Source organism: Artibeus jamaicensis, unplaced genomic scaffold (genome assembly GCF_021234435.1).
Source record: "Artibeus jamaicensis isolate MK-2021 breed Jamaican fruit bat unplaced genomic scaffold, CSHL_Jam_final contig_233, whole genome shotgun sequence".
NCBI classification, from domain to species: Eukaryota; Metazoa; Chordata; class Mammalia; order Chiroptera; family Phyllostomidae; genus Artibeus; species Artibeus jamaicensis.
Genome location: NW_026521486.1, coordinates 5,681,671 through 5,694,140, shown reverse-complemented (window position 1 = coordinate 5,694,140; position 12,470 = coordinate 5,681,671). Strand labels below are relative to the sequence as shown.

The window sequence follows — 12,470 nt, the reverse complement described above, 5'->3', positions numbered from 1 at the left end:
CATTTTCATGCATAATACCATTTATAATGTAGCACATAATTAATTAACTGGAATTCTTCTGATAAAAAAAGTTATTCAGGTGATGGTTGTCTTAATGGGAAATATCCATATGAAATGATAGATTTATAAAAACTAAGCTGACTGTAGCTGCATTAGAAAAAATACAGTATCTAGAAAGAGATGTGCAGTTCCTGAAATGGGCACCACACTATGGAAAGAACAGAGATAAACCTCTGTGGACTGTGTGGCATTTGGGCCTGATGGGTTGGTTAAGAAATGTGAACAAAGGCTTCCCACCTGGGGTGGGTCAAGTAACTGACTTCAAAGATTTGAAGACATATTCTCATCCCAGAAGTACCAATGGTTAGTGAAAGGAACAGGGAAACATTTCCAGCTCAATATAAATTTTTAAAAATTAGATATTATTGTCCAAAGCCATAATTCATAACCTTTGCCCCCCTGGGACACAGGTGAGGGACAACACCTTTCCATCAGCACACCTGGGGTGATGGACCATTGCAGTGCATTGTCCTTGAGTCACTGTCTTTTGAGCCTCTTCCAGAGGCATATTACAGTGAGTGCATGTTGGTGGTTGGGATCATTTTTGAATCTAGTCTAATTATTAATATTTGAGGGGAGCATTTTTCTCAACTAAATAATTTATAAACTAAATTACTTGCAGTAGCCCTCATACCTTGTAGAGACACCTTTGTGTTCTAACTCTGTGATGGGAGCCATTTGTTACAGATGGAACTGGTTTTCTCTGGAGAGAGAATGAATATAAGGTATGTGGCTCAGATAGGTGGCCCAGATGGGAGGTAATGAGGATTCGACCCTGGTTATGAGCAGTGGTGCTAGATGAGTCATCAGGACAAAGATCATATGGCCAGAAAAACCTCAAATATTTCAGAAATAGAGGCAATTAGAAGTTCAAACTGTGAGATGAGAATGGTATAAGGTAATTAAGGCAACAGGAAAGGGGAAAAGATTCAATCCTTAGAGCAAATAAATGGTTTGGGGGAGTAAAGGAATGATTTACAATCCCCTCTGTCTCAGGTGTGATGGTGACAGAATGTCTCAAGGAGCATTAGCAGGGTGTCTTGCCCAGTGTGTGGTACCCAGCAGATTTCTTAGTTTGTGCTGTGAGTGGTGTAGAATCAGTCGAACTGTGTCAGACCTCAGTCCAGTAAGCTGGTTGCACTGTGTCTTGTTCTATTTTAGGTAAATGAGTCAAAGCATGTAACAGGCCTAGTTAACTTAGAGTGAAGACTGTAGCGCTTTTATAGAAGAGCAGCTTCACAGAAATGTGACCCCCGCCATCCTAAAAACCACTTGTGAAGAATTCCCCCAGCCCTTGCCAGCTTCTTGTTTATTCTCATGATGAGGAAAGGGAATCAAGAATGCCATGTGGTATAAAATCTTTCAGGCACAGATAGAAAATGGATTGTCAAATAACTCATCTTTATTCATCAGTTTATCAGTTATTTATCCATTGCTTATTATAGCTCACGCAGAATGTACTGTGTTAAAAATATTAGACAATGGGCCCAGGCTGGTGTGGCTCAGTGGATTGAGTGCTGGCCTATGAAACAAAAGGTTGCTGGTTTGATTCCCTGTCAGGGCACAGACCTGTGTTGCAGGCCACATCCCCAGTTGAGGGGCATGAGAGAGCCAACTGATGGATATATCTCTTGCACATCAGTGTTTCTCTATCTTTCTCCCTCCCTTCCCCTCTCTCTAAAAATAAAAAAATTTATTTAAAAAATATAAGACAATGACCAATTTATTTTCTCAAGTCCTGTGTTTCTTCTGCTCGTCAGATTATGGGACCTCTATCCTCTATCCCTTACTGAGAGGCTCTTTTCCTTACTAGGGTACAGCTTCCTGATGGGCTAAAGTTAAACCCAAAGGTTGTCCTGAAGTTACTTCCGGCAGATGCTCTTTTCTCCTGTTACTCAGAGTACACACCAGTGTCTGATGGGTATAGATTGGGCCCCGATTTCTAATGACGTATTTCCCTCCTCATAAAGGAGCCTGTTCAGTGCTCGACACACTGGCTCAGAATCATTTCAGCAATCAGAATGGTATTGCCACCAGAGCTGGCCCTAACACCTTACCTTGGATATGAGGGATTTTGACCTTAGACTCATCTGAATTATCAGGCTCAATGATGGTTTCTGTGTTACTGACAGCCTCTATTTGGCTGTCATATTTTCTTAGGAAGGGTAGTAGGTTTTTGGTGGGATGAAACACAGGAGGTGCAGATCCAGAAGAATGACCTCTGTTGGGTTAAGCCAAAGGGTCCTGCAGAGTGTAGCTTCACAGTCGTGCAGCACATCCCCACACTTCCTTTTGTCATTTTTAAAAGTAAGCAATGGGAGTAAAAGACAGAAAACTGTACTTGAACAACAATTAAAATAAATGAAAATTTTAAAGTAAGCAAAAACATTAAATTATTATTAAATAGGGAAAGTATTTACATTAAAAATTTTTTATTTTAAATAAAGAGTTTCAAAAAATGCAGGATACACTTAAAATGGGGGGGGGGCAAAGCAAAAAGATTTAATGTTTCTAATATTTACACACAGTGCCAAGCAGCAATCTCTGAGTTTAGGTGGCTGTAGTAACCAACAAGTTGATTTGGTGATTCTGTGATTCTCTAGGTTGAGGTTCCCTGTGGCAGGCCTTAAGAAAAAAAAATGATGAAGGATGGGACTCAGCCTTTACGGGTGAGGGAGAGAGGCCTATAAAGGGAGAACTTCAGTATAATGTGGTAATAAATTCAGTGGTAAAGTGCAATGGATGGTGCGTTGCAGGAGGATAAGTGGAGGGTGCTTGGCCTCCCTATTCCAGAGGCTTCCAGAAAGTTTCTCTGAGGTAGGCCTTCAAGAATGAGGATGACAGGGACTTCTGGCCGAGATGGAGGTGTAGGTGGAAACACTGTGCCTCCTCCACAACCAAGTTTAAGGACAACAAAGTTTTAGTAACAAAAACACAACCAAAATACAGAAAATTGAACCGTATGGAAGTCCAACAACAACAACAAACTGTTCATCCAGACCAGTTAGAAGGGGGCGGAGTCAGTGGCGAAGTAGGGTTCGGTCGGGCAGAGCGGCCTGACTGACCCAGGCGCACAGGCAGCAGTTGGAGGATCCCAGGTGTGGGATGGCAACAGGTGGATACAGTGAGGGCGCAAGGTGGCTGGCTGGCTGCGGTCACACATTTGCGCACAGATAAAACAGGTGAAGGAGGGAGCAGTGAGACAGACCACACAGGCTAGGGCCCCAGTGCTGGGAGTTAAAGCCTGAAAGCACCAATTGGAGAAACTTTTGGGGTCGAGGTCCCAGGAGAAGCTTCCAGGCTCACAGAGAGTTTGTTAGAGAGACTCACAGGGTCCTGGAGGGTGCACAGGCCCACACACCTGGGAGCTGCCACTAGGAGGGCCCGGTTTGCTTGCGGGAAGTAGCAGAGGGGACCAAAATTCCAGAGAGAGTGTGGAACAAGCACCATTTCCCCTCTCTGACCCCGCCCCCACATACAGCATCACAACCCAGTGACTGGGTCGCCCCACCCTGATGAACACCTAAGGATCTGCCCCCATACGTAGTAGGCACGACCTAACCAAAACATTATGTCTCAGGTAGAGAAAAAGAGCTCAAAGGTCCAGAGCCAATACTTTTAAGCGACCAAGAAGTAGCCAGCCTATCAGATGCACAGTTCAAAACACTGGTGATCAGGATGCTCACAGAACTGGTTGATTTTAGTCACAAATTAGAGGAACAAATCAAGGCTAAACTAGAAGGGAAATGCACAGGAAACCAATAGTGATGGAAAGGAAACTGGGACTCAAATCAAGGGAGTGGTCCAGAAGGAAGAAAAAAATGACCAAACAAAAAAAAAAAATGGAGAAACAAGAATTTAAAAAAATGAGAGACTTAGGAACCTCCAGGACATCTTTAAACACTCCAACATCTGAATTATAGGGGTGCCAGAAGGGGGAAAGGAACAGCCACCAGTGGAAAACTTATCTGAACAAATAATAAAGGAGAACTTCCCCAATCTGGCAAAGGAAATAGACTTCCAGGAAGCTCAGAGAGTCCCAAAGAAGTTGGACCCAAGAAGGAACACACCAAGGCACATCATCATTACATTAGCCAAGATTAAAATGAAAGAGAGAATCCTAGAAGCAGCAAGAGAGAAGGGGACAGTCACCTACAAAGGAGTTCCCATCAGACTGTCAGCTGATTTCTCAAAAGAGACCTTACAGGCAAGAAGGGGCTGGAAAGAAGTATTCCAAGTCATGAAATGCAAGGACCTACATCCAGGATTGCTCTATTCACCAAAGCTTTCATTTAGAATGGAAGGGCAGATAAGGTGCTTCTCAGATAAGGCCAAATTCAAGGAGTTCATCAACACCAAGCCCTTATTATATGAAATGTTAAAGGGACTGATCTAAGAAAAAGAAGACAAAAAATATGAACAGTGAAAGGCCAGCAAACTCACAGTTATTAACAACCACACCTAAAACAAAAGCAAACTAAGAGGACAGCTAGATCAGGAGCTGAACCATAGAAATGAAGATCACATGGAGGGTTAGCAACAGGGGGGTGGGAGGAGGAGAAGGAGGGAGAAGGTACGGAGAATAAGTAGCATAGATGGTAGATAGAAAATAGGGGGAGGGCAAGAATAGGAGGGGAAATACAGAATCTAAAAAACTTGAGACACATGAACATAAATGAAAGGGGGGACAGTGGTAGGGGAGGGGGTACAGGGTGAAGGTGAATGAAGGGGGGAAATGGGACAACTGTAATGGCATAATCAATAAAATATATTTTTTAAAAAAAGAATGAGGATGACAGGGCAGGGCCTTTGGGCTGAGTGCCTTGAACTTTACTAAGGACTTTGCCTGGGGAACATATATACCCTTAGACCTTCAAGGCAGCTCTTCAGGGAATTGCCTGTTGATTTAGGGGAGTGAATAGGGATTACTGGAATTCCATGGTATTGCTGTCTTTGAATCCTGTCACCATTACCCCCCTGCCCCCACCCTTCAATAAACCAAAGGTGCTGGCAATTTGGAAAGGCCATGTCCATCAGGAATAGAATGAAAAAGGGTTGTCTTACTGCAATCAGTTCCATGTAAAAAGTCTTAAAAATGTATTTGATTTAAAAAGTTGTTTCCCAATCTCTCTCTTTCAGTGCCCGAAGTGACGAAACCAAGTTTAAGCCAACCAACGGCCGCCAGCCCAATTGGCAGCTCTCCATCGCCACCAGTCAATGGTGGCAACAATGCCAAAAGGGTGGCAGTGCCGAACGGACAACCGCCAAGCGCCGCCCGCTACATGCCTCGGGAGGTGCCGCCGCGATTCCGTTGCCAGCAGGACCACAAAGTGTTACTAAAACGTGGGCAGCCCCCTCCACCCTCCTGCATGCTCCTCGGGGGTGGGGCAGGGCCTCCTCCCTCCACAGCACCTGGAGCAAACCCAAACAACGCACAAGTGACAGGAACACTGCTGCAGAGTGAGAGTGGGACTGCACCAGGTGAGGAAAAGGTGTCGGTGTCTTGAATTCATGGCAGCTTCAGAGAGGGGTGAAGGATAGCACTGTTGTATTACCTGGTATAAAGTTCACAGAAAACATTAATAATATAGACTATTGGGGCTATTCAAATGATGGGAGGGAATTCCAGTACAAGTTGTGTAACAGCATTTCTTTTCCAAAACTAGGTTTTTGCGACCAGTGAGTGTAGCTACTGTCTGTCATTGTTCTTTGGAGCTTTTTTTCCTTCTCAGACAAGAGTATTACAAATTTAAGCCTCCATAGTTCCAACTGATGTCACAAGTGTGTGTGTTTTAAGTATGATTGGAAGTGGGATAAGTGCAAGGGAATGTTCTGAATCTTAGATGCTCATGTTTATGCTCCCAGAATGTTCAGCAGGTAGAGAGAATGGTCTCTTAGATTACTCTATAGAATCTTAGGAGGATACCAAATAATATCATTCTAAATTTTATTAGCTTTTTTTTTTTTTGGCAGCAGTATTTCTTTAGCAGGCCCTGGATTTTGGGCATTATTAAGAATGTATGTAGATAGAAGGATTGTTGACTAAAGGGTTCTATTAGAAGTTCGGAGATTTTTTCCAACATGGGAATACTAAATCAGTTTACAGCTAAGAACTTCCAGATAAATTTTTTTAGCTCATTAGCAGATTTCAACTATCTCTTAAAATGTTTTTTTTTTTTTTTGAGACTGTATTAAAATTCAGAGCTTGAGCACCGTTAAGCGTTGGCAAGGACAATGAACTGTGATTGTTAACAACGGGATGCTTTATTCTAGTAAGTCTGAACATAGAATCACCTGGAAAATTCTCTCACTGTCTCATGTACAGAGTAAGGGAGGAAAGAAACCTGGTGTGACATAGGCTTCATGCAGAGAAAGCCCTGTGCACAAGGCTTCCCCTCTAGTGACCATCAGGCTAGGTCCAAAGCCATCAGGGACAGGCCTCCTGGCCTCTTGTAACCAGATACAAAAGGAAGTATGTGAGGGGCAATTGTGTCAGACATTTCTGCAACCCAGTCTATGCAGGCCTGGATGTCAGCATGGGTCCAGTGTGAGCCAGAATCTCCAGTTCACATTCTTAAAACCAAGAAGGCCCCTAAATGTTAAGAATTTGAGATTCTGTGCTTTCTTACTTTTATATGGCTTGATGTAATTTTTTTTCAACTTCGTATTGATATTAAGCTGCTTGGATAAAGGAGCTAAGTATATTCAGAAGAAATAATTGGGTTTAAATCCTGTCTTTCTTTTCCCCCCTGCCAAATATAGTAAATTCCACCAGAATATGTGCTGAGCCAAACTAGTTCATCAGATTAAGTTCCTCAGGCATACAGACTGATTTGTGCTTGTCTGCCCCCGGCATCCAGCTGAGTGGGCATTCATATGCAGCTGACCCTCACTGAGCAGCAATGTGCTGGACCTGTGGAATTCAAATGTTAGCAAAATAGGGTCTCTGCCTTAAAGGCTCCAACACAGGGGAGAGAAGACAAACAAAGTAGTCCAGCACTGAGCAAAATGGCTCTAGACAGGGAAAGACTATTTTCTGGTGATAAGCTCAAAAAAATTTCACAGAAAAAGTGGCACTTGGACTAGGCCCAGAAAAATGGGCAAGTTTAAGTGTATGCATTCAGGAGGAAATAACAGTAAGTGCTGATGGGGAATGGTGCCTGAATGAGGTGCAAGTTGTGGAATGTTAGCTTGTGGGGAAATACGAGTTCTCTTGAGGGTAGTTTCAGCTTGAGATGTTAATCAGTTGTGCATTTGTATCTGTGACTGATAAGACAATCTCTTTCCCAGAGTCAACCCTTGGAGGTGCTGCTGCTTCAAATTATGCAAATTCCACTTGGGGCCCGGGAGCCTCCTCCAACAACGGCGCCTCCCCCAACCCAATTCACATCTGGGACAAGGTGATTGTAGACGGGTCTGACATGGAAGAGTGGCCTTGTATTGCCAGCAAAGACACTGAGTCTTCTTCTGAAAATACCACCGATAACAACAGTGCCTCAAACCCTGGCTCTGAGAAGAGCACTCTGCCAGGAAGCACCACTAGTAACAAAGGAAAAGGGAGCCAGTGCCAGTCTGCAAGTTCTGGGAACGAATGTAACCTTGGGGTCTGGAAATCTGACCCTAAGGCTAAATCTGTTCAATCTTCCAACTCTACTGCAGAGAACAACAATGGACTTGGAAATTGGAGGAATGTAAGTGGTCAGGATAGAATTGGACCTGGCTCTGGCTTCAGCAACTTTAACCCAAATAGCAACCCATCTGCCTGGCCAGCGCTGGTACAAGAAGGAAATTCTAGGAAAGGGGCATTGGAGACAGATACTAGTAATTCCAGTGCACAGGTTAGCACAGTAGGTCAGGCATCCAGGGAACAGCAGTCAAAGATGGAAAATGCGGGTGTTAATTTTGTTGTCTCTGGCAGAGAACAGGCTCAAATTCATAACACTGATGGACCAAAAAATGGAAACACTAACTCCTTGAACTTAAGTTCACCAAACCCCATGGAGAATAAGGGAATGCCCTTTGGAATGGGCTTGGGGAACGCCTCCAGGAGCACTGATGCCCCTTCACAAAGCACTGGAGATCGAAAGAGTGGGAGTGTTGGATCGTGGGGTGCAGCTAGGGGGCCTTCTGGAACTGACACAGCCTCTGGACAAAGCAATTCTGGAAACAATGGGAACAATGGAAAGGATAGAGAGGACTCCTGGAAAGGAGCTTCTGTTCAGAAGTCAACTGGGTCAAAAAATGACTCTTGGGACAATAATAACAGGTCTACGGGTGGGTCCTGGAACTTTGGCCCTCAGGACTCTAATGACAGCAAATGGGGTGAAGGGAACAAAATGACATCTGGGGTCTCTCAGGGAGAATGGAAACAGCCGACTGGGTCTGATGAGTTGAAAATTGGAGAATGGAGTGGTCCAAACCAACCAAATTCTAGCACTGGAGCATGGGACAATCAAAAGGGCCACCCCCTCCCTGAAAACCAAGGCAATGCCCAGGCTCCCTGTTGGGGAAGATCTTCCAGCTCCACAGGAAGTGAAGTTGGAGGTCAAAGCACTGGAAGCAACCACAAAGCAGGAAGTAGTGACAGTCATAATTCTGGCCGTCGGTCATATAGGCCCACACATCCTGATTGTCAGGCTGTCTTGCAGACTCTTTTGAGCCGAACTGATTTGGACCCCAGGGTGCTCTCAAACACTGGCTGGGGCCAAACTCAAATTAAGCAGGACACAGTGTGGGATATTGAAGAGGTGCCAAGGCCTGAGGGGAAATCTGACAAAGGAACTGAGGGGTGGGAGAGCGCTGCCACACAGACCAAGAACTCAGGGGGCTGGGGAGACGCACCCAGCCAAAGCAATCAAATGAAGTCTGGATGGGGGGAGCTCTCAGCCTCTACGGAGTGGAAAGAACCCAAGAACACAGGAGGCTGGAATGACTATAAGAACAACTCTTCCAGTTGGGGAGGAGGACGACCAGATGAAAAGACTTCTTCCTCTTGGAATGAGAATTCCAGCAAGGATCAGGGGTGGGGAGGTGGACGCCAGCCCAATCAAGGATGGACTTCTGGAAAGAATGGTTGGGGAGAAGAAGTTGATCAAGCAAAAAGCAGCAATTGGGAAGGTTCTGCAAGTAAACCTGTGTCTGGGTGGGGTGAAGGAGGGCAGAATGAAATTGGAACTTGGGGGAGCAGTGGGAATGCAAGCCTAGCTTCCAAAGGTGGATGGGAAGATTGCAAAAGATCTCCAGCATGGACCGAGACAGGGAGACAGCCCAGTTCCTGGAATAAACAGCACCAACAGCAGCAGCAGTCCCAGCAGCCACCACCACCACAACCAGAGGCTTCTGGTTCATGGGGAGGCCCACCCCCACCACCTCCAGGCAACGGACGACCTTCCAATTCCAACTGGAGCAGCGGGCCGCAGCCAGTAACCCCTAAGGATGAGGAACCTAGTGGTTGGGAAGAACCATCCCCACAGTCAATTAGTCGGAAAATGGACATTGATGATGGCACTTCAGCATGGGGAGACCCCAACAGTTATAATTACAAGAATGTGAATCTGTGGGATAAGAATTCCCAAGGGGGCCCAGCACCTCGAGAACCAAACCTGCCTACCCCGATGACGGGTAAATCAGCATCAGGTAGGCAGTGGCTTTTCTTGCAGGTTTTGATGAAAACAGATTCTAAACCAAGGCATTTTTATTAAGCTGCATTTATTCAACTTAGCTGTGTTCTGGGAATCTTTTCTGCATTAACAAAAATGCTCTTTTTATAAAATGATAGTGATAACAGATCCTGGTGGTATTTTTTAATGTTTTTTCTTGGCCAAAGGAGAAGTTGGTATCCCTGTGTTAGTCTCCCAAAATTATTGTTTTGTAATTGTATTGGTCTGTGAAATCCAGAAGACTTATATCTTGGTAAAGAAACTATGCTCTAAATTTAAGAATAAAGGATTAAAATAGGCCCTGGCTGGTGTAGCTTAGTGGATTGAGCAGGGGCCTGCGAACCAAAGGATTACAGTTCGATTCCCAGTCAGGGCACATGCCTGGGTTGCAGGCCAGTTCCCCGCAGTTCCCAGCAGGGGACGCACGAGAGGCAACCATGCGTTGTTATTTCTCTCCCTCTCTCCTTCCCTGCCCCCTCTAAAGATTTTTTTAAAATAATAAAATAGTAGCAAGAGTAGAGCTGGTATCTATTCTGTTTCTACCCATGACCATATCCTCTATGTTTGTTTTTCCTCAGGGAAGGGAAGAATTGTGTGTTGTTCTTACAGAAGCTGTCAGAACACTAGCAGGGCTGGGATCTGGAATGTGTGGGTCACTTTCCAGATAATTATATGATCACCTTTGGAAGTAGAGTACTTTGTGTGATGCTTATGATACTGTTATCTAATGATAATCAGTTGTCCAGAATTTAAATTTCTTCCCGCTGTATTCAAATAGGAAACACCAAACCCAGTAAATTAAAAGTAGTGCTGATAATATCAACCAGCACTACTGTCAACTTGAATGTCCCCATGAAGCATATATCAACAAACTAAGGAGATACACCACTCAAGTGTTTTATCTTTCCTTAGTTAAAATTAATCACATATTCAACTTTCCACTCCACAATCACAGATCAGAATTATTTGGAAAAAAAACACAAAAATTCAGAATTACATTATTATACTCTATAATGAGGCCTGTGATAATTGCAGCAGTACTGAACACATACAAACTTTTTTGTTGCCATTATTCTCTGAGCAAGTACAATATAACAACTATTTACGTAGTGTTTATATTGTATTAGGTATTAAAACTAATCCAAAAATGATTTAAAGAATATTGGAGTTATATATAAATGCTGCTTCATTCCACATAAAGAACTAGCACATCCATGGATTCTGGTCCTGGAACCAGTTCCCCCACGTACCGAAGGATGACTATAGAGTAGAAGCCTTCAACCTGTACAGAAAAGCAAAAGGTGGTAAATAAAAGAATCTTAGCCCTTTAGGGTCTCTCACCCCACTGGTAATCTCTTAGAATTTTGTCTCTTGTTCAAACATTTTTGTTCATGCCTGTATCAAAATAGATCTAGCCTGTAGTCATTTTGCACAGAAGAAATTATAGTACTGTATTTTGCCATGTATAATGCACACTTTTTGCCCATATTTTTGAGGGAAATTAGGGATGCGCATTATTCGTGGGTATAATGATTACATAATTCCATGTGTGATATGCACAAAAAGGTTGGTGCGCATTATGCATAGCCAAATAAGTATATGCACTTCTTCACCTCGCCTTTTTCATTTTACATAAAAACTTTCCATATTACCATGTACAGTTGTCTCTTTTGCTTTGTATATAGTATTTATTTTGTGGGTGATCCACAGTTGGTCTAACCAGTCCCTCTTTGATAAATATTTAGGTTGCTTCCAAATGTGTTTTTACAGTGATACAGTGGGCATTATTATATATGTAATTTCATTTACTTTTATAAATTTAACTATGGTATAATTTTCTGGCAGTGGAATTACTGGGCCAAAAGTGGTAATGCCAAATGCCCTCTGTGAAGGTGGAACCTGTATTTCTCAGAGTGCCTGTCTCTTCCCCCTTCACCCCCCTGGATATTACCGTGTTCCATTTAACACATCATTCTTAGAGACACATTTCTTGCCTTTACAGTCTGGAGCAAAAGCACACCACCTGCTCCTGATAATGGTACTTCAGCTTGGGGGGAGCCAAATGAAAGCAGTCCTGGGTGGGGTGAAATGGAAGACACGGGAGCATCGACCACAGGCTGGGGGAATGCACCTTCCAACACTCCAAATGCCATGAAACCTAGTAAGTATACAGAGTTACTTTTGAGGGTTTCTCTGTTAATTGGGGGCGTCAGACATTCTTAGGGGGCTGTTTAGTGTTAAAACTTGTTACAAGATTCAGGACTTTGAGCCTTTAATAACTGGTTAGTAACAGATGGTGGTGACTTGAATTGGCAAATGTTAAAATGTTAAGAGTGAACTGAAAGTCGCAAGTTAGTTTTGTTGATGTTTTAAGTTAGGTGTAAGTTTTGTTGATGTTTTAAGTTAGGTATAATACCTAGCCAGAATTGAAATGTTGATACGGTACTTTTCTTGACTAGTAACTGAAGTATTGCTCTCCACATCTATTTTGCATTTCTACTCTTTTGTTAGTATAATGAAAAAGTTTCTTCGTTTTTAATGTTGGTCATAGTCTCTGCTACCCAGTGACTTCATCCTTCTGTTCCTTCCTTTTCCTGCTGTCTCTCTTCCCATACATCCACCCACATAGGAACATTTAAGGTTTCTTGACCTGACAGAGACTTCTTCATTTGAATTTTTTAATCAAAGCATGTAATATTTAAATTCTTAGTCATTAAAAATCTAAGCTATCCTTGATCCAGCTGGCAATAT

At 43.4% G+C, this 12,470-nt stretch overlaps 1 protein-coding gene across 4 annotated transcripts in view; it reads left to right on the top strand.

The window, feature by feature from the left end:
- Positions 1 to 12,470, top strand: part of TNRC6B (trinucleotide repeat containing adaptor 6B) — a 243,209-nt gene that overhangs the window by 186,161 nt on the left and 44,578 nt on the right. For all 4 annotated transcript variants that reach the window (XM_037160756.2, XM_053661578.1, XM_053661577.1 and 1 more), the window contains 3 exons: positions 5,200 to 5,541; positions 7,351 to 9,696; positions 11,722 to 11,880. In XM_037160756.2, the coding sequence (XP_037016651.2) occupies positions 5,200 to 5,541; positions 7,351 to 9,696; positions 11,722 to 11,880 (2,847 nt within the window). The remainder of the gene's footprint in view (positions 1 to 5,199; positions 5,542 to 7,350; positions 9,697 to 11,721; positions 11,881 to 12,470) is intronic.